This window comes from Bos indicus x Bos taurus, unplaced genomic scaffold (assembly GCF_003369695.1).
Source record: "Bos indicus x Bos taurus breed Angus x Brahman F1 hybrid unplaced genomic scaffold, Bos_hybrid_MaternalHap_v2.0 tig00001691_arrow_arrow_obj, whole genome shotgun sequence".
Taxonomy (NCBI): domain Eukaryota; kingdom Metazoa; phylum Chordata; class Mammalia; order Artiodactyla; family Bovidae; genus Bos; species Bos indicus x Bos taurus.
In genome coordinates this window covers 9528-30904 of record NW_020867448.1, presented here as the reverse complement: position 1 = coordinate 30904, position 21377 = coordinate 9528, and the positions used below count along the sequence as shown (strand labels likewise).

Here is a 21377-nt window from a genome sequence, read left to right as displayed (position 1 = left end):
TTAGATCTTTAATCCATTTTGAGTTTATTTTTGTGTATGGTGTTAGAAAGTGTTCTAGTTTCATTCTTTTACAAGTGGTTGACCAGTTTTCCCAGCACCACTTGTTAAAGAGATTGTCTTTAATCCATTGTATATTCTTGCCTCCTCTGTCAAAGATAAGGTGTCCATATGTGCATGGATTTATCTCTGGGCTTTCTATTTTGTTCCATTGATCTATATTTCTGTCTTTGTGCCAGTACTATACTGTCTTGATAACTGTGGCTTTGTAGTAGAGCCTGAAGTCAGGTAGGTTGATTCCTCCAGTTCCATTCTTCTTTCTCAGGATCACTTTGGCTATTCGAGGTTTTTTGTATTTCCATACAAATTGTGAAATTATTTGTTCTAGCTCTGTGAAGAATACTGTTGGTAGCTTGATAGGGATTGCGTTGAATCTATAAATTGTTTTGGGTAGTATACTCATTTTCACTATATTGATTCTTCCAATCCATGAACATGGTATATTTCTCCATCTATTAGTGTCCTCTTTGATTTCTTTCACCAGTGTTTTATAGTTTTCTATATATAGGTCTTTAGTTTCTTTAGGTAGATATATTCCTAAGTATTTTATTCTTTCTGTTGCAATGGTGAATGGAATTGTTTCCTTAATTTCTCTTTCTGTTTTCTCATTATTAGTGTATAGGAATGCAAGGGATTTCTGTGTGTTGATTTTATACCCTGCAACTTTACTATAGTCATTGATTAGTTCTAGTAATTTTCTGGTGGAGTCTTTAGGGTTTTCTATGTAGAGGATCATGTCATCTGCAAATAGTGAGAGTTTTACTTCTTCTTTTCCAATTTGGATTCCTTTTATTTCTTTTTCTGCTCTGATTGCTGTGGCCAAAACTTCCAAAACGATGTTGAATAGTAATGGTGAAAGTGGGCACCCTTGTCTTGTTCCTGACTTTAGAGGAAATGCTTTCAATTTTTCACCATTGAGGATAATGTTTGCTGTGGGTTTGTCATATATAGCTTTTATTATGTTGAGGTATGTTCCTTCTATTCCTGCTTTCTGGAGAGTTTTTATCATAAATGGGTGTTGAATTTTGTCAAAGGCTTTCTCTGCATCTATTGAGATAATCATATGGTTTTTATTTTTCAATTTGTTAATGTGGTGTATTACATTGATTGATTTGTGGATATTGAAGAATCCTTGCATCCCTGGGATAAAGCCTACTTGGTCATGGTGCATGATCTTTTTAATGTGTTGTTGGATTCTGATTGCTAGAATTTTGTTAAGGATTTTTGCATCTATGTTCATCAGTGATATTGGCCTGTAGTTTTCTTTTTTTGTGGGATCTTTGTCAGGTTTTGGTATTAGGGTGATGGTGGCCTCATAGAATGAGTTTGGAAGTTTACCTTCCTCTGCAATTTTCTGGAAGAGTTTGAGCAGGATAGGTGTTAGCTCTTCTCTAAATTTTTGGTAGAATTCAGCTGTGAAGCCATCTGGACCTGGGCTTTTGTTTGCTGGAAGATTTTTGATTACAGTTTCAATTTCCGTGCTTGTGATGGGTCTGTTAAGATTTTCTATTTCTTCCTGGTCGAGTTTTGGAAAGTTGTACTTTTCTAAGAATTTGTCCATTTCTTCCACGTTGTCCATTTTATTGGCATATAATTGTTGATATTAGTCTCTTATGATCCTTTGTATTTCTGTGTTGTCTGTTGTGATCTCTCCATTTTCATTTCTAATTTTATTGATTTGATTTTTCTCCCTTTGTTTCTTGATGAGTCTGGCTAATGGTTTGTCAATTTTATTTATCCTTTCAAAGAACCAGCTTTTGGTTTTGTTGATTTTTGCTATGGTCTCTTTTGTTTCTTTTGCATTTATTTCTGCTCTAATTTTTAAGATTTCTTTCCTTCTACTAACCCTGGGGTTCTTCATTTCTTCCTTTTCTAGTTGCTTTAGGTGTAGAGTTAGGTTTTTTATTTGACTTTTTTCTTTTTTCTTGAGGTGTGCCTGTATTGCTATGAACTTTCCCCTTAGGACTGCTTTTACCATGTCCCACAGGTTTTGGGTTGTTGTGTTTTCATTTTCATTCGTTTCTATGCAAATTTTGATTTCTTTTTTGATTTCTTCTGTGATTTGTTGGTTATTCAGCAGTGTGTTGTTCAGCCTCCATATGTTGGAATTTTTCATCGTTTTTCTCCTGTAATTGAGATCTAATCTTACTGCATTTTGGTCAGAAAAGATGCTTGGAATGATTTCTATTTTTTTGAATTTACCAGGGCTAGCTTTATGGCCCAGGATGTGATCTATCCTGGAGAAGGATCCATGTGCGCTTGAGAAAAAGGTGAAATTCATTGTTTTGGGATGAAATGTCCTATAGATATCAATTAGGTCTAACTGGTCTATTGTATCATTTAAAGTTTGTGTTTCCTTGTTAATTTTCTGTTTAGTTGATCTATCCATAGGTGTGAGTGGGGTATTAAAGTCTCCCACTGTTATTGTGTTATTGTTAATTTCTCCTTTCATACTTGTTAGTATTTGTCTTACATACTGCAGTGCTCCCGTGTTGGGTGCATATATATTTATAATTGTTATATCTTCTTCTTGGATTGATCCTTTGATCATTATGTAGTGACCTTCTTTGTCTCTTTTCACAGCCTTTGTTTTAAAGTCTATTTTATCTGATATGAGTATTGCTACTCCTGCTTTCTTTTGGTCCCTATTTGCATGGAAAATCTTTTTCCAGCCCTTCACTTTCAGTCTGTATGTGTCCCCTGTTTTGAGGTGGGTCTCTTGCAGACAACATATGTAGGGGTCTTGTTTTTGTATCCATTCAGCCAGTCTTTGTCTTTTGGTTGGGGCATTCAACCCATTTACGTTTAAGGTAATTACTGATAAGTATGATCCTATTGCCATTTACTTTATTGTTTTGGGTTCGAACTTATACACCGTTTTTGTGTTTCCTGTCTAGAGAATATCCTTTAGTATTTGTTGGAGAGCTGGTTTGGTGGTGCAGAATTCTCTCAGCTTTTGCTTGTCTGAAAAGCTTTTGATTTCTCCTTCATACTTGAATGAGATCCTTGCTGGGTACAATAATCTGGGCTGTAGGTTATTTTCTTTCATCATTTTAAGTATGTCTTGCCATTCCCTCCTGGCTTGAAGAGTTTCTATTGAAAGATCAGCTGTTATCCTTATGGGGATTCCCTTGTGTGTTATTTGTTGTTTTTCCCTTGCTGCTTTTAATATTTGTTCTTTGTGTTTGATCTTTGTTAATTTGATTGATATGTGTCTTGGGGTGTTTTGCCTTGGGTTTATCCTGTTTGGGACTCTCTGGGTTTCTTGGACTTGGGTGATTATTTCCTTCCCCATTTTAGGGAAGTTTTCCACTATTATCTCCTCAAGTATTTTCTCATGGCCTTTCTTTTTGTCTTCTTCTTCTGGAACCCCTATGATTCGAATGTTGTAGCGTTTAATATTGTCCTGGAGGTCTCTGAGATTGTCCTCATTTCTTTTAATTCGTTTTTCTTTTATCCTCTCTGATTCATTTATTTCTACCATTCTATCTTCTAATTCACTAATCCTATCTTCTGCCTCTGTTATTCTACTATTTGTTGCCTCTAGAGTGCTTTTAATTTCATTTATTGCATTATTCATTATATATTGACTCTTTTTTATTTCTTCTAGGTCCTTGTTAAACCGTTCTTGCATCTTCTCAATCCTTGTCTCCAGGCTATTTATCTGTGATTCCATTTTAATTTCAAGATTTTGGATCAATTTCACTATCATTATTCGGAATTCTTTATCAGGTAGATTCCCTATCTCTTCCTCTTTTGTTTGGTTTCGTGGGCATTTATCCTGTTCCTTTATCTGCTGGGTATTCCTCTGTCTCTTCATCTTGTTTAAATTGCTGATTTTGGGGTGTCCTTTCTATATTCTGGCAGTTTGTGGAGTTCTCTTTATTGTGGCTTTTCCTCGCTGTGTGTGGGTTTGTACAGGTGGCTTGTCAAGGTTTCCTGGTTAGGGAAGCTTGTGTCGGTGTTCTGGTAGGTGGAGCTGTATTTCTTCTCTCTGGAGTGCAATGAAATGTCCAGTAATGAGTTATGAGATGTCTGTGGTTTTGGGGTGACTTTGGGCAGCTTGTATCTTGATGCTAAGGGCTGTGCTCCTTTGTTACTGGAGAATTTGCTTGGTATGTCTTGCCCCGGAACTTGTTGGCCCTTGTGTGGTGCTTGGTTTCAGTGTCGGTATGCACTCCAGTATTCTTGTTTGGAAAATCCCATGGACAGAGGAGCCTGTTGGGCTAGATCTAGTCCATGGGGCTGCACAGTTGGACACGACTGAGCGACTAACACTTTCACTTTCGTCTATGCCACTTAGGGACGTGGAATGGCTGTCTCAAATAAAAAGGGAGTAGTTTTCATCTGCGCCGAGTCTGCCACCTCCCCCCGGTCCCTTCCACATCTGTATTCCTTTGTGCTCCCACGTCACCCACGGTGCTGAGCAAGTATCTACTTTCCTCGAATAAAGGTGGGTTACAGCTGTGCTGCTCCCCCCTTTCAGACACAGGAAGCATGTGCTCTGGTGAACATGAAGGAGCTGTAGCCGCATTCAGCAGGTGCCCAGTCTATCAGCGAATTGGTAAGAAATAGACTCAAAGGATTCCTCAAATGTCCATGAGCCTGCCCCAAGGTTGGGGAACCAGATACTAGAAGAATCAGGTGGGAGAAAAAAAAAATACAATGCGACCAACTAAACAAAGTGGAAACGGACACTTGAAGGCACAGGTGGGACGCAAGAGTCATAAAGGGCAGCAGAAGGCTCTGAGGACTTTTCCCCAAGAATCCAAACTAAGAAATCCCATTACATATGTAAAGTAGAGAGCTAGTGGGAAGCTGCTATACTGCACAGGGAGTTCAGCTCTTTGCTCTCCAAGGACCTAGAGGGGTCAAGTGCAGGGCTCAGAGGGAGGAAAGTTCAAGAGGGAGGGGATATATGCATACTAATGGCTGAGTCACGTGGTATACAGCAGAAACCAACACACTTTGCAAGGCAATTAGACTCCAGTTAAAAATAACTTTGAAAAGGCTACATAAATATGTGGATAAATAAGACGAATATAAGTTTAATGAAGAATTATCTCTGGAACAAAGTATACATAAAGTTGCAAACAGTTTACATATTACAACAACTTGTAAGGCTGATGCCTATTGAGCTGAATGGGTCTTCCTGTTGTGAACAGTTCTCTCAGGTTCATTTCTGATTTGAGCCTCTAGGGGCAGGGGCGTGGCCCCTGAGTGACAGGTTGGCTCTGGGGCCTGGCAGGGACAGTGACATCTCAGAAGGACTCCCTGGAGAGCCCCTCTCCCTCTCATCCACACTCAGACCAGAGGGCCCTCCGCCTGCCCCACCCCCGCCATGAGCCCCTGCCTCCTGGGCTGTGTGGTCTTCTGTCTCCTGCAGGCAGGTGAGTCCTGGGGGCAGGGTCCCCTTCGGGGTGCCAGCACTAAAACTGTCCTCTGTGACTGCAGCATCAGTCCTCCTTCTCCACAGGGGCGGTCCATGCTGGTGTCACTCAGGACCCCAGATTCCAGGTCGTAAGGTCAGGACAGAAAGCGACACTGAGATGCACTCAGGATCTGAACCACAATTATATGTACTGGTACCGACAAGACCCGGGACGCGGGCTGAGGCTGATCCATTACTCAAATGGCCATCCCAACACAGAGAACGGAGATGTGCCCGACGGCTACAGCGTCTCCAGACCAAGCACAGAGGACTTCCCTCTCACACTGGAGTCTGCCAACCGCTCCCAGACATCTGTGTACTTCTGCGCCAGCAGTTACTCCACAGCGCTGCAGGGTCACCTCCTCTCTGTGCAAAAAGGCAAGGCAGCCCCTTGCTTGTAGGCTCCTAGCACCAGCAGCCTCAGGGCTTTGCTGCCACGTGCCTGCAGTGTGACCCTGAGTGTGTGGTCTGTGCTGGCCCAGACCTCACTCCAGGCCTTGCGGACTTATGTCCACCATCCATTGCTGTCTTTTCTCTGTATCCTCCCTGTGAACCAGGAGTTTCCCCAGCTCTGACTCTTAGTCATCACTTGAGCCTGAGACCTCCAGGAGGGAAGGTTGTTGGTAAATTAGATAAAAACAGGCCCACGTGTCCCACCTCAGGCAGCTCATCACTGTCTCTCTGGAAGGTTCTCCCCCAACCTGGCTCTCGCATGCGCTGTCTTCTCTTGCCCGCCTTTCCTGGGTGGGTAAGTCACTCCTCTCCCACCTCCCTGGCCCTTTCTACTCCAGCCACATTGTTCCTCCTTCATCTGGGTCACGAAAGTGAAAGTCGCTCAGTCGTGTCCGACTCTTTTGCGACCCCATGGACTGTGTAGTCCCTGGGATTCTCCAGGCCAGAATACTGGAGTGGGCAGCCTTTCCCTTCTCCAGTGGATCTTCCCACCCAGGAATCGAACCAGGGTCTCCTGCATTGCAGGTGGATTCTTTACCAACTGAGCTATGGTCACGTCCCTTCCCAAACCACAAGGTAGTTTTTAAAGTGGCCTGTCCATGTGGTCTGCTTTGAGCAAGCTGTCTGGAGTCATCAAAGAGAAACCAACTTCAGTTGATTACCACTTGTCCAAAACTTCATATGAGTCCACTGAACAAGGACGGACTGTCTTTGTGTGTTCTCCCCCCAGCCCCCCGATCTCCTTAGCATCTCACCTAACCTAGGCCAGGTTGGCCCACCTCCCTCATCAAAATCTTCTCAAAGTCAAAATATATCCTCCATTGCCTCATGATTTCAAGATTTTATAAGTGCAGAGATAAATGAATCCATATATATAAAACCTCTTTATAAAATGCATTACCTAGAATTTGGTAATAAGCTTAATTTCAATAGGAAATCTAGAAATATATGCATCTGATTAATCAGAAGAAGTTATGGAATACAAGTTTCCTGGTGGATTCACTTGAGATCTTGAGGGTATTTATTTTATGGTCATGTATTTTCATCTTAGCTAACTACTGTCATTGTAGTGGTGCAATAATTACTTCCTTCTTAGTAAAAATGTCAGATCATTCAGTCTTTTACCTCCAGAGGATAAGAGTGGATTTGAGGATCAACCCTAACTCTGTCAGGCTGGGAAGGCAGTAGATCAGGGGTGTGTATTTGTGTGTCTATGTGTAGAGGGGTTGCAGGTGGGGTTGTGGGGAATATCTATTCTTTTTTTGTTTTAATTGTGTCTTTTAATGAAAGCTCCAACTCATATGTGAACACAGCTAGTTAAAGCACAGCACAGCAGGCTTGTAAGTTTAAATTCCTGCAGACTTTATTAAAATCAAAAGGAAGGTCGATACTTAAAAGCTTTTTCCCTTTAAGACCACCTTTGATCTTTAGAGTATACTTTGGTCAGGCAGGGGAGCTGAAATGTCTAGAGCCCAACGGATTTCTCATTAGCCCAACTTTCTTACCAGCTTATTTCCATTTTACAGCCCTAGAAAGCTTAAAGGTGTTCCATGACACATTCATCACCTCTTGAGGCCTAAGGCCCAGAGCACTCGGTAGCAGTTATCACAAAAGGAGCGCTTAAGGAACATACTTATCAGATTAGGGGTAAGAGTTAGTCCAGCAGTTGCTCTGCCGTGCCTCTCTCAACACGCACTTCTGAGTAGTATTCTCCCATGCACGACAGGAGCAGGATGGGCAAGAATGAAACAGAAGAGTGCTGAATAGGCTAGTCTGTTACATCCCGCAGAAACTTCAAGGAATCACCCCCACCAGCCCACCCAAGATCAACTAAAGAGGCCATCTTCAACTCTAGATTATTTGAACAAACGGTAATTAATGCACCCTTCTCCAAAAGACTTCTTTCTTTGAAGGAATGGATTTCGAAGAGAAAAAAAACATGGGCAGAGAGGTATGGAGTAGAAAATAAATACAAATGTAAGCCGTTTTGCTAATTGCTTTATAACCACAACAAACCAGTACAGAGAATGCCCCGTACAAAACCCAATAAAGGTTCAAAGACGGAGGTGTTCCCTTAGGCAGGGCTGAAGACTTCAGTCTCTGGTATTTGGACTTCAGGCTACAGTCCTGGTTTTTGGATGGATCACCGGGTGTGTGGTACAGTCCATACTTTTAACCAGATTTGAATAGGAGATTGGCCACTTGGCCCAGGTGGAAGCAGATGAAGTCTTTGGTTTCATATGTCACATAACTACAGAAGTTCCTCCCCACGATGCAGTGCCAGACGGGGTTGTACTTCTTGTCAGACTCCTTCTTTATGTGGGCCGTGATGTCCTTCTCTGTAGTATACTTCTCCAGTGCCTGAGTAGCACACTCCACTGAGTCCCGTTGCATCTCCTCTGTCATATCAGCATTCTTGATCACAGCCTTTCAGTTACACATGGTCACCAAGGATCAGGGGCTGGCCTTGGTCTCCTGGGGAAGGCGCTGGCTAGGCTCACACCTGCATAGAGAGGCGGTCACTACCAAGGCCACGAAGTATCTAAATTTCTATTCTTGATTTAGACAGAAGGCACAGATCCGTGAGACGGTGGACCATGGGCCACTAGGAGGCACTGTGGGCCCATGGTAAGCAGGGTGTGCTGGAGGGGTTGAGAGTCACCCTGGAGAGGGCAGCTTAGGGGAACCTTGGCTACATGCCTGCATCAGGGAGCAGGTTTGAGTTCCCTGAGTGATCCAGACACACGGACCCAGCACAGACTCCTCACTGCCCAGGGGAGTGGGGACTTGCCTGGAACCTCAGGATGTGCCCAGGGGGCCGTCTCCTGGAGCAGCATGGGGAGTGGAGGGTGAGGGATTAGTGTGGCTGGTGAGGGCTGGGTGATGAGCATCAGGCAGGGACAGAAAGAGAAGGAAAAGGCATGTTATGGGCATATGGGGACATGGGGACAGTGATCACCTCACACCTACCCTTTGCTGAGGGGCTATGCAGGACAGGGAAGGGCATAGAGGAGTCCACCATGGATCCTGCCAAGGGGTCCAGTGGATCAGGAAACAGCCTGCAGAGACACAGGGCAGTGACGTCATAGGCAAACGCTCCAATCAGGGAAGCAGGAGGGTCAGCACTGTAGACCACTCACCCCAGGAGTTCCACCTCCTGCCAGCAGTGGTCTTGGGTTCCTGATGCTGCCATGGGCTCCAGGCTCCTCTGCTGTGTGACTCTCTGCCTTCCGGGAGCAGGTGAGTCCTGCACACAGTGAGGGAGCTTCTGAGATGTCTTTGCCTCCGTGAGATAGAAGCCTGGCGATGAGGGCTGCAGCAGGAGGCTTCCCCTGTGCTCTGCCCTCAGCTTCCTTGTGTCTTCCCAACAGGCCTGGTGGATTCTGGAGTCACCCAGACCCCCAAATACCTGATCAAATCAAGAAAGCAGCAAGCGACTCTGAGATGTTCCCCTCACTCTGGACACTTCTCTGTGTACTGGTACCAACAGGCCCTGGGCCAGGGCCCACAGTTCCTCGTTCAGTATTACAACCAGAATGTGAGGGGAGAAGCTCACCTCCTGGATCGATTCTCAGGAAAACAGTTCACTGACTCTCGCTCTGAGCTGAACTTGAGCTCCTTCGAGTTGACAGACTCAGCCATGTATCTCTGTGCCAGCAGCGAAGACACAGCCCTGCATGATCAGATGCCTCTGGGACAAAAACACTCCTACCCCAGCTCAGGAAGTGGTTGCCAGGGGGTCAGTTGCCAGCCAGGGAAACCCAGACCCAGGTAGAACTGATCGACTTTCCTAGACATTCTTTCCTTTGTATGTTTTAATGCTCACAAAGATCATGCAAGATAAAGACTATTTTAACTGTTTATACATCTGATGGGAAGTGACTTGCCCAGGTCTCATATTTCCTAACTGCCAGACAAGGAATCAGAATCAAGGCTGTCCTCAATACCTGTGTTTCCTGCTCCCCATCTTTTAAAGTTCACTCCACATAGCTGTTACAGCTGACAAGTCCAAATCTGCAGGTTGGACTGGTGATACTAGAGGTTCAGGGAGAGCTGATGTTTAAATTCAAAGGCCCAAGAACTGATGGTCCAGTCTGAAGGCCATCAGCTGAACAGTTCTCTCTTACCTGTGGGAGGATCAGACTTTTCCTTCTATACATATCTTCACTGGTTGGATGAGGCCCACTAAGACTGTGGAATGGAAGATCATCTGTTTAAAATGTTAATCTAATCTAATGTTAAAATCTAACTATTTATATGTTAACCTCTTCCAAAAACACCCTCACTTAACATCCAGAATAAAGTTTAATTAAATGTCTCTGGCACAGTCGAGGTGACACGTTCAGTTAGCCATCACACCATCTTCCTGGGTTTCATAAGTATTTAATAAGCATGAAGTCCCTGGCACATAACAGGACTCTGGATTTCTTGATTCCCTTTGCTAACCTCTGACAGCCTCTTCTACCATTTCCTAGGTGCAAAGGTAGAGATGGTCATGTTTTGCCTTGACAGCCTTTAATTGAGGACATCAGAAGTCCCAGTGAAAGGAATATTATGCCTAATGATTCATTACATGAAATAAAAAAGTACATGTAACATCTCACCTCAGATATTTTTAAATCACTTTTATTGATATTTGAACTGTAGTTTACCAGTAAACAATGTAGGTTTTAGGGTCTCTGAACCTCCTACAACCTTATTGTCTGGGGGCTTCCCTGACAGCTCAGTTGGTAAAGAATCCACCTGCAATGCAGAAGACCCCGGTTTGATTCCTGGGTTGCGAAGATCCACTGCAGAAGGAACAGGCTACCCACTCTAGTGTTCTTGGGCTTCCCTTGGGGCTCAGCTGGTAAACAATCTGCCTGCAATGCAGGAGACCAGAGCTGGGAAGATCCCCTGGAGAAGGGAAAGGCTACCCTACCCAGTCCAGTATTCTGGCCTGGAGAATTCCACGGACTGCTTAGTCCATGGGATTGCAAGGCGTCGGACACAACTGAGCGACTTTCACTTGCACATTCAAGGGTGTATCTGAGATTCCACATCCATGGATTCAACAAATCTCAGCTGTTCAGTATCTTAGTGCATATTTATTAAAATATCCACCCACAAGTGGATCCACTCCATTCCAACTTGTGTTGTTCAAGGGTCAGGTGTATATTCACACTGTATAATGAAGAGATCTACAGTTTGATCAATAAATATGTATATGCTGATGAAACATCTGTTCCTTTAAGACAGATAGCATTTTATCACCAGATATTCCCTCAGGCCCCGTTTCCGGGACTCTCTCCTTCCCTGACAACCAACAGTGTGATTTCTGTTGCGGTAGATTTGTTTTGTTCATGCATCTTTTTAGTGAAAACTTTATGTCTATACCCATCAGAACAATTTCATTTTAGCCTGAAGCTAAATATGTAAGACAGTTAAGTGCTCCTGGAAAGTGTTATAATTACAAAGTGCTTAAAACCATGTGAGATACCATTTCCGTGTGACGGACAATCCTAACTGGGGATTGATTGTTTGATTAAATGACCATCAAAGGTCTTACCAGCTGGTACAGGCTGTTTTTGTAAAATTTATTGACTCAATTTCATAGATTTTTTTTTTCTCGTGAATCCTTTTTCTGAAATCATTTTATAATGATTTTTTGTTAATATTCTATGAGAAACAACTTAGCAAGGCTTCAGATTCACGCACTGGGTCCTGGGCTGGCCTGACCACCAGCAGCAGTTGTATCCGTGAGTGATAATTCCATGTGGGAGAAGGGTTCCTATGACTCGATCCCAAGGATTCAGGCCACAGGCCTTGATCTGGAAATAGCCCTTTCTTCTGGCCTGGCCTGGATATGACCCCCTTTACTGTGTGCTTCTGTCTCCTGGACCAGAGAAGTCCTGAGCACATGCATGGAACCAGTCGAGGGCTTGCCAGGCCCAGATTCAAGGCTGGTCGTTGTGGTTATGACATGAGGGTCCTTCTTTGTTTCTCGCTTTAGTTTCAGTGTCTTTCTGTCCCAGGACCAGGAGTACTTAGTCACCCAGACATTAGACGTGTGGTCAGGCTAAAGGGAATCCGGCCATCAGGAGGGCACAGCAGGTCTAAAATCATGTAACCAGGATCTGGCACATACTTTGCAGAGTCCATGGTTCAAAGACTATTGAAAATTTGAAGATCCCGACAGCAGAGCATCGCTCTAAGTACAGGGTCCTTTTGAGTGTGGGGTTTGTGCAACAAGGTACACTCTAGGGCTCCAGGATATCAATTTATTACTGGCAGTCATGCTCCACAAGGAAGTATTCCCATGGGGTGGATGTCTCACATAAAGTCAGAGCACTTTTCATTTATCCTGGCGTCCGGCACTTCGCCCCAAATCCCTCTCATATATATCTTTCTTTGTTCCAAAATGCCATCCGCATTGAGCAACCAGCTTCTGGCCACAAAGAAAGTTCTGTCTTTGGGCTGCGGTGGTTCTACTTACTGTGTCCCCTCCCTGCGCCCTCAGACTCGGGAAGCACATACTTTGGCGAGCGAGAAGGCGCTGTACCTGCATTTGGCAGGTGTCCTGTCTGTTACTGAACTGAGAAGAAATAGAGCCAAGTGATTTCTCAAATAGTGATGAGTCTGCCCTGCAGTTAAGGAACCAGACACCAAAGAATCACTGTAGGTGAGACAACAGGAGCAGGACTGGGTCAGTTGAGCAAAGCAGAAACAACACTTTAGGGAGTATTCGGGATGCATGGGGCATAAAGGACAGCAGGAAGCCCTAAGGATTTCCTCTGAGATTCAAAACTACAGAAATATGTAGACAAATAAGCTAATATACAAATTAAGGAATTATCTCTGGAGTAAAATATACATAAAACGTACAAACTACTCTAAGGAAAGGTTACAGCACTTTGTAAGACTTACGGCTGTTCAGACCATTTCCAAGCAATCTGTCCAAGCCATCTCCCTGTTCTAATCAACTTTGATTTGAGCCTCTAGGGGAAGGGGCCTGGCTGCCATATGACAGGTTGTCTCTGGGGCCTGGCAGGGACAGTGACATCTCAGAAGGACTGACTCCCTGGAGAGCCGCTCTCCCTTCTCATCCACACTCAGACCAGAGGGCCCTCCACCTACCCCGCCCCAACCATGAGCCCCTGCTTCCTGGGCTGTGTGGTCTTCTGTCTCCTGCAGGCAGGTGAGTCCTGGGGGCAGGGGCCCCTTCGGGATGCCAGCACTAAGCCTGTCCTCTGTGACTGCAGCATCAGTCCTCCTTCTCCACAGGGGCGGTCCATGCTGGTGTCACTCAGGACCCCAGATTCCAGGTCGTGAGAAGAGGACAGAGCATGACACTGACATGTACTCAGGATCTGGGTCATAACTATATGTACTGGTACCGACAAGACCTGGGACACGGGCTGAGGCTGATCCATTATTCAGCTGGGCCTCCCACCACAGAGAAAGGAGACGTGCCCAACGGGTACAGAGTCTCCAGATCAAGCACAGAGAACTCCCTCTCACGCTGGAGTCTGCCAACCGCTCCCAGACATCTGTGTACTTGTGTGCTAGCAGTTACTCCACGGTGCTGCATGGCCACCTCCTCTCTGTGCAAAAAGACAGGGGGTCCAAGTGAAAGCTCCTAGCACTGGGAGCCTCAGGGCTTGGTTAGCCATGTGCCTGCAGTGTGACCCTAGGTGTGTGGACTAGGCTGACCCAAACTTCACTCAGGGACTCCGAGACATGTGTCCACCATCCATCTCTGTCTTTTCCCTGCATCCTCCCTGTGAACCAAGAAGATGCTTCTCCAGCTCTGACTGCTAGTCATCACCTGAGCCTGAGACCTCCAGGAGGGAAGGTTGCTGGTAAATTAGATAAAAACAGATCACCTTGTCTCACTTCAATGCTGTCTCTCTGGAAGTCTCTGCCGGATTGGCTCTCATGTGGTCTCCGCTCTTGCCCACCTTTTTTGGGTGGGCAGGACATTCCTCTCCTCACCTCCCTGGCCCCCTCTTCCACACCCATGCTGCTCCTCCCTCATCCGGGTCATATCCCTTCCCAAGACATACGGAAGCCTTTAAAGTGCCCTCTCCACATGGTCTGCTTTGAGCAAGTTGTCTGGAGTCATCAAAGAGAAATCAGCTTCAGTTAATTATCAGTTATCCAAATCTCATGTGAGTCCATCTGAAGGAGAGACTGGCTTTCTATGTACATCCTCCCGCCCCCGACTACCTCAGCATCTCACCAAACCTCGGCCAGCTTGGCACCACCTCCCTCATCAAAATCTTCTCAAAGTCAAAATATATCTTCCATTGCCCCATTATATCAAGATTTCATAAGTGCAGAAATATATGAGCTCGTATATATAAAACCTCTTTAAAAAATGTATCAACTAGAATTTGGAAATGCTTAATTTATACAAGACATCTGGAAATACATGTATCCGATTAATCAGAGGTAGGTATGGAATACAGATTTCCAGGCAGATTCACGTGAGATCTTCAGAGTGTTTATTTTATGGCGATTATTTCCATCTTGGCTAAGTACCATCATTGCAGTGGTGCAGCGATTCTTTCCTTCTTAGCAACAATGTCGGATCATTGAGTCTTCAACTTCCAGAGGTAAGAGTAGATTTGAAGATGAACCCTAATTCAGCCAGGATGGGAAGGCAGTAGAACACTAGAATGTGAGTATGTGTGTGTGTGTGTGTGTGTGTGTGTGTGTATGTGAGTGTGTATTAAGCTTGTGGGGTTTCTGTACCCTTTAGACAGAGAACGCAAATCCATGAGACTGTGAACCACTGGCAAGTAGGAGGCACTGTGGGCCCATGTAACCAGGTGAGCTGGAGGGGTTGAGGGTCACCCAGCAGAGGGAGCTTTAGGGAACCTTAACTACACGCCTGTGTCAGGGAACAGGCTTGAGTTCCCTGAGTGATCCTGAGACACATGGAGCCAGCACAGGCTCCTCGGTGCCAGGGAAGTGGGGATGTGCCTGGAGCTTCGGGATGTACTCAGGGGGGCCTGCATGGGAAGTGGAGGGTGAGGGGTTTGGGCGGCTGCTGAGGGCTTGGTGACGAGTATCAGGAAGGAGCAGAGAGGGGAGGACAAGCCATATTGCGGACACAAGGAGACATGGGGAGAGTGCACACTTCAAACCCACCTTTGCTGAGGGGCTGTGCAGCACAGGGAAGGGCACAGAGGAGCTGGCCCTGCATATTGGTAAGGGGTCCAGATTGGACAAGGGCAGCCTGCAGAGACACAGGGCAGTGACGTCATAGGCAAATGCTCCAATCAAGGAAGCAGGAGGGTCAGCACTTTACACCACACACCCAAGGAGCCCCGCCCCAGCCAGCAGCAGTCTTGGGTTCCTGATGCGGCCATGTGCTCCAGGCTCCTCTGCTTTGTGACTCTCTGCCTCCTGGGAGCAGGTGAGTCCCGGACACAGTGTGGTAGCTTCTGAGATGTCTTTGCCTCCCTGAGATAGAAGCCTGGCGATGAGGGCTGCAACAGGAGGCTTCCCTGTGCTCTGCTCTCAGCTTCCTTCTGTCTCCTTCCCAACAGGCCTGGTGGATTCTGGGGTCACCCAGACCCCCAAATACCTGATCAAATCAAGAAAGCAGCAAGTGATTCTGAGATGTTCCCCTGAATCTGGACACCGCTCTGTGTACTGGTACCAACATGTCCTGGGCCAGGGCCCCCAATTCCTCATTCAGTATTTCAACACGCAAGAGAATGAGAAAGGAAAGATATCAGATCGATTCTCAGGAAAACAGTTCAGTGACTTTAGCTCTGAGCTGAACTTGACTTCCTTGGAGCTGACGGACTCAGCCGTGTATCTCTGTGCCAGCAGCCAAGACACAGCCCTGCATGATCAGGTGCCTCTGGGATAAAAACTCTCCTGCCCCAGCTCAGGAAGTGGTGGTGAGCGTGTTCCTGCCAGTGTACCAAGCCCAGTCTCTGCTAGAGCAATAGATTTTCCCAGACATTCATTTCTTGATATGTTTTAATGCTCACTAAGATCATGCAAGATAAGTATTATTTTAACTGCTTATACATCTGAGGGGATGTGAACTGCCCAGATCTCATACTTCATAGCTGTTACAGCTAGGATTGCAGCTCCAATTTCTTCTCAACACTTGTGGTTCCTTTCCTAATGGAAAGGTCTCCATACAGAAAAAGTTACATATATGTATTGGGTTATGTGTAAGAAGATACATTTTGGGGCTCTATGATATGAATTGTTATTCAGTGAATGGCAGCCAAGCATCACAAGAAGGTATTCCCGTGAAAAGAATGTCTCAGATAAAAAAGAGCGTTTTTCCCTTATGCTTGTGTGTGCCCCATCTAGCCATTTCGCTCCTAAGTCTGCATCCCTTTTTGCCAATACGTCACCTTGTGCTGGGCAACCAACTTCTCTCCACCCAGAAAGCTGGGTCACGGGCCTGAGGGTGCTCTGCTTGCTCGCTGTCCTGACATGGGAAGCAGGGGCTCCTGTGAACATGAAGGAGCTGTACCTACGTTTGGCTGGTGGACTGTCTGTCAGTGAGAGGATAAGAACAGATCCAAACAATTCCACATATGTTGATGAACCTGTGATGTGGTTGGGAGCAGAAACCTAGAGAAACATGGTAGGTGGAGGGCCATTCTCAGGACTGTGATCAATTAAAGCAGAAATCGGCCTTGAAGTCCTACTGGGACACATATCATAAAGGAAAGCAGGAAGCTAGAGGGAATTTCCCAAGATGCAGAGCTATAGAAATATGTAGACAAATTAAAGTAATCTACACATTTATAAAGAATTTTTTCTGGAATAAAGTATAGATAAAATCGCAAACTGTTTATAGAAAGGTTACAACAACTTGTAAGGCTCAAGTCCATTGATCTGGACGGGTTTTCCTGTTGCGAACTCTTTACTCAGTTTCATTTCTGATTTGAGCCTCCGGGGGAAGGGGCGTGGCCCCCTGAGTGACAGATTGGCTCTGGGCCCTGGCAGGGATAGTGACATCTCAGAAGGACTCCCTGGAGAGCCCCTTTCCCCTCTCATCCACACACACTCCTGATGGCCCTCTGCCTGCCCCGCCCCCGCCATGAGCCCCTGCCTCCTGGGCTGTGTGGTCTTCTGTCTCCTGCAGGCAGGTGAGTCCTGGGGGGCAGGGTTCCCTTCGGGGTGCCAGCACTAAGCCTGTCCACTGCGAGTGCAGCATGGGTCCTCCTTCTCCACAAGGGTGGTCCATGCTGGTGTCTCTCAGGACCCCAGATTCCAGGTCGTGAGGAGAGGACAGAGCACGACACTGAGATGTACTCAGGATCTGAGCCACGATTATATGTAATGGTACCGACATACCTGGGCTAAGACTGATCCATTAATCAGATGACCCTCCTACCATGGAACAAGGAGACGTGCCCGAAGGCTACAGCATCTCCAGATCAAGCACAGAGAACTTCCTTCTCACGCTGAAGTCTGACAAAGCTCCCAGACATCTGTGTACTTCTGCGCCAGCAGTTACTCCACGGCGCTGCATGGCCACCTCCTCTCTGTGCAAAAAGACAGGGGGTCCAAGTGAAAGCTCCTAGCACCGGGAGCCTCAGGGCTTGGTTAGCCATGTGCCTGCAGTGTGACCCTAGGTGTGTGGACTAGGCTGACCCAAACCTCACTCAGGGACTCCGAGACACGTGTCCACCATCCATCTCTGTCTTTTCCCTGCATCCTCCCTGTGAACCAAGAAGATGCTTCTCCAGCTCTGACTGCTAGTCATCACCTGAGCCTGAGACCTCCAGGAGGGAAGGTTGCTGGTAAATTAGATAAAAACAGATCACCTTGTCTCACTTCAATGCTTCTCTCTGGAAGGTTCTCCCCGACTGGCTCTCATGTAGTCTCTGCTCTTGCCCACCTTTCTTGGGTGGGCAGGACATTCCTCTCCTCACCTCCCTGGCCCCCTCTACCACTCCCATGCTGCTCGTCCCTCATCCGGGTCATGTCCCTTCCCAAGTCACAGGGAAGCCTTTAAAGTGCCCTCTCCACATGGTCTGCTTTGAGCAGGTTGTCTGGAGTCATCAAAGAGAAATCAGCTTCAGTTAATTATCAATTATCCAAATCTCATGTGAGTCCATCTGAAGGAGAGACTGGCTTTCTATGTACATCCTCCCGCCCCCGACTTCCTCAGCATCTCACCTAACCTCGGCCAGCTTGGCACCACCTCCCTCATCAAAATCTTCTCAAAGTCAAAATATATCTTCCATTGCCCCAGTTATATCAAGATTTTATAAATAAGTGCAGAAATATATGAGTTCGTATATATAAAACCTCTTTACAAAATGTATCAACTAGAATTTGGAAATGCTTAATTTATACAAGACATCTGGAAATACATGTATCCGATTAATCAGAGGTAGGTATGGAATTCAGGTTTCCAGGAGATTCACGTGAGATCCTCAGAGTGTTCATTTTATGGTGATTATTTCCATCTTAGCTAAGTACCATCATTGCAGTGGTGCAGCGATTCTTTCCTTCTTAGTAACAATGTCGGACCATTGGTCTGCAACTTCCAGAGGCTAAGAGTAGATTTGAAGATGAACCCTAATTCAGCCAGGATGGGAAGGCAGTAGAACACAAGAATGTGTGTGTATGAGTGTGCGTGTGTGTGAGTGAGTGTGTGAGTGTGTATTAAGGCTGTGGGGTTTCTGTATCCTTGCTTTAGACAGAGGACGCAAATCCATGAGACCGTAAACCACTCTGGCATCTAGGAGGCACTGTGGGCCCATGTAACCAGGTGAGCTGGAGGGGTTGAGGGTCACCCAGCAGAGGGCAGCTTTAGGGAACCTTAACTACACGCCTGTGTCAGGGAACAGGCTTGAGTTCCCTGAGTCATCCTGAGACACATGGAACCAGCACAGACTCCTCAGTGTCAGGGAAGTGGGGACGTGCCTGGAGCTTCGGGATGTACTCAGGGGGGCCTGCATGGGAAGTGGAGGGTGAGGGGTTTGGGCGGCTGCTGAGGGCTTGGTGACGAGTATCAGGAAGGAGTAGAGAGGGGAGGACAAGCCATATTGTGGACATATGGAGACATGGAGAGAGTGCATACTTCAAACCCACCCTTTGCTGAGGGGCTGTGCAGCACAGGGAAGGGCACAGAGGAAACAGCCCTGGGTCCTGCCAAGGGGTCAGTGGACAAAGGCAGCCTGCAGAGATGCAGAGCAGTGAGGTCATAGGAAAATGCTCCAATCAGGGAAGCAGGAGGGTCAGTGCCTTACATCACTCACCCCAGGAGACCCTCCCCCAGCTAGTGGTAGTCCTGGGTTCCTGATGCTGCCATGGGCTCCAGGCTCCTCTGCTGTGTGACCCTCTGCCACCTGGGAGCAGGTGAGTCCTAGATACAGTGTGGGAGCTTCTGAGATGTCTTTGCCTCCCTGAGATAGAAGCCTGGTGACGAGGGCTGCAGCAGGAGGCTTCCCCTGTGCTCTGCCCTCAGCTTCCTAGTCTGCACCCTAACTGGCCTGGTGGATTCTGGAGTCACCCAGACCTCCAAGTTCCGGGTCAAATCAAGAAAACAGCAAGTGATACTGACATGTTCCCCTGAATCTGGACACCACTCTGTGTACTGGTACCAACAGGCCCTGGGCCAGGGCCCCCAATTACTCGTTAGTATTACAACAGGGAAATGATACAAAAAGGAAAGATATCAGATCGATTCTCAAGAAAACAGTTCAATGACTTTCGCTCTGAGCTGAACTTGACTTCCTTGGAGCTAACAGACTCAGCCGTGTATCTCTGTGCCAGCAGCCAAGACACAGCCCTGCATGATCAGGGGCCTCTGGGACAAAAACATTCCTGCCTCAGCTCAGGAAGCGGTGGTGAGCATGTCGACTGCCTGCCTTACTGGCCCAGGCCAGGCAGAGTGGACAGTCTTCCCCAGATATTCATTTCTTGATATGTTTTAATGCTCCCAAAGATCATGCAAGGTAGGTATTATTTTAACTGTTTATATATCTGAGTGAACATGAATAGCCCAGATCTCATACTTCATATTGTTATAGCAAGGACTCTGACTCAAGTCTGTTTTCAACACTTGTGGTCTCTTTTCCCCAATGAAACTGTCTCCCTACAGAACAAATTAGATATGCATATGGGTTACATGAAACAAGATAGAATTTGGGGCTCTATGATATGAATTGTTATTCCTGAATGGCAGCCACGGATCACAAGGAGGTATTCCCATGGGTGGAATGTCTCAAATAAAAACAGCATTTTTCATTACCCTGGCGTCTGCACCTCCCTCCATGTTCCTCCTAAGTCTGCATTCCTTTGTGTCAATACACCATCCTGTGTTGGGGAACCAGCTTCTCTCCACCCAGAAAGGTGGGTCACAGGCCCGAGGGGGCTCTGCTTATCCCTCCCCTGAGATGGGAGGCCCTGGATCCTGTGAACACGAAGGACTGTACCTGCTTTGGCTGGTGGACTGTCTTGTCAGTGAATTGACAAGAAATAGAGCAAACAAGTCCTCAAATGTTGATGAGCTTGTGATGAGGTTGGGAACAGATCCCTGGATAAACATGGTGGGTGGAGGGACATTCTCAGGTCTGTGGTCAATTAAAGCAGAAATGGGCCTTGAAGTCCTCTTGGGACACATGAGTCGTAAGGGCAACAGGAAGCCAGAAGGATTCCGCAAGATTGAAAACTACAGAAATATGCACATATATAAACGTAATAAATATATTAATGAAAAATTATGTCTGGACTAGAACATAGGAAAAATTTAACCAGTTTTACGAAAAGGTTACATCAAATTGTAAGGCTTACGTCGGTTGAGCTAGATAGGTCTCCCTGTTATGAACTGTTCACGCAGGTTTGATAGCTTACGCTGAAAGGTGTCGGATTCATGATCTCGGAAGAAGACTTACCTTTGGGACCAGGGACCAGTCTTCACCACCCAAGAGCTTTAGTGTAGCTGAGTTTTATTAAAGTATAAAAAGGGACAAGGAAAGCTTCTCTCATAGACATCAGAAGGGGAGGGAGAGCACCCCCACTTGCTAGTCTAATCAAGGTCTTATATATTTTATCAGCCCCACTCACAACATACATCTTAAATTAACAAGATTAGAACTGACAATAGAAAGGTCTCACCAAACCCACTTCCACAATATACATCTTAAGATAGCAAGATTAGTCAGAAGGTTCTTGTTAAGGAGAAACAAGCAATGTCCTCGAGCAAGATACCTTGCTATATTGACCAAACAAAGCAATGTAGAAAAAATGTTTGTTCTTTTCTCCTTGAGAGGCCTGGACTCCTTTTGCCTTCTCGAGGACTCTGAACCCGTTTCTCTTCCTGGGGGACCCTGGACTTCTTATCAACTTGCCTAGGAATTGACTCTCTGAAGTTCATCTTTGATTTGAGTCTCTGATGGAAGGGGCCTGGTACCCAAGTGACAGGTTGGATCTGGGGTCCAGGCAGAGACAGTGGCAT

At 46.1% G+C, this 21377-nt stretch overlaps 2 pseudogenes and 1 gene segment (V, D, J or C); 2 read left to right on the top strand and 1 right to left on the bottom strand.

Moving 5' to 3' along the window:
* The first annotated feature begins 5317 nt into the window (after positions 1-5317).
* Positions 5318-5889, top strand: LOC113888755. The segment is given in 2 exon segments: positions 5318-5447; positions 5534-5889. Coding segments are annotated over 2 exon segments (405 nt in total).
* Positions 5890-7911: 2022 nt separating this feature from the next.
* LOC113888763 lies at positions 7912-8383 on the bottom strand (annotated as a pseudogene).
* Positions 8384-13069: 4686 nt separating this feature from the next.
* On the top strand, positions 13070-13553 carry LOC113888754 (annotated as a pseudogene).
* Positions 13554-21377: the final 7824 nt, after the last annotated feature.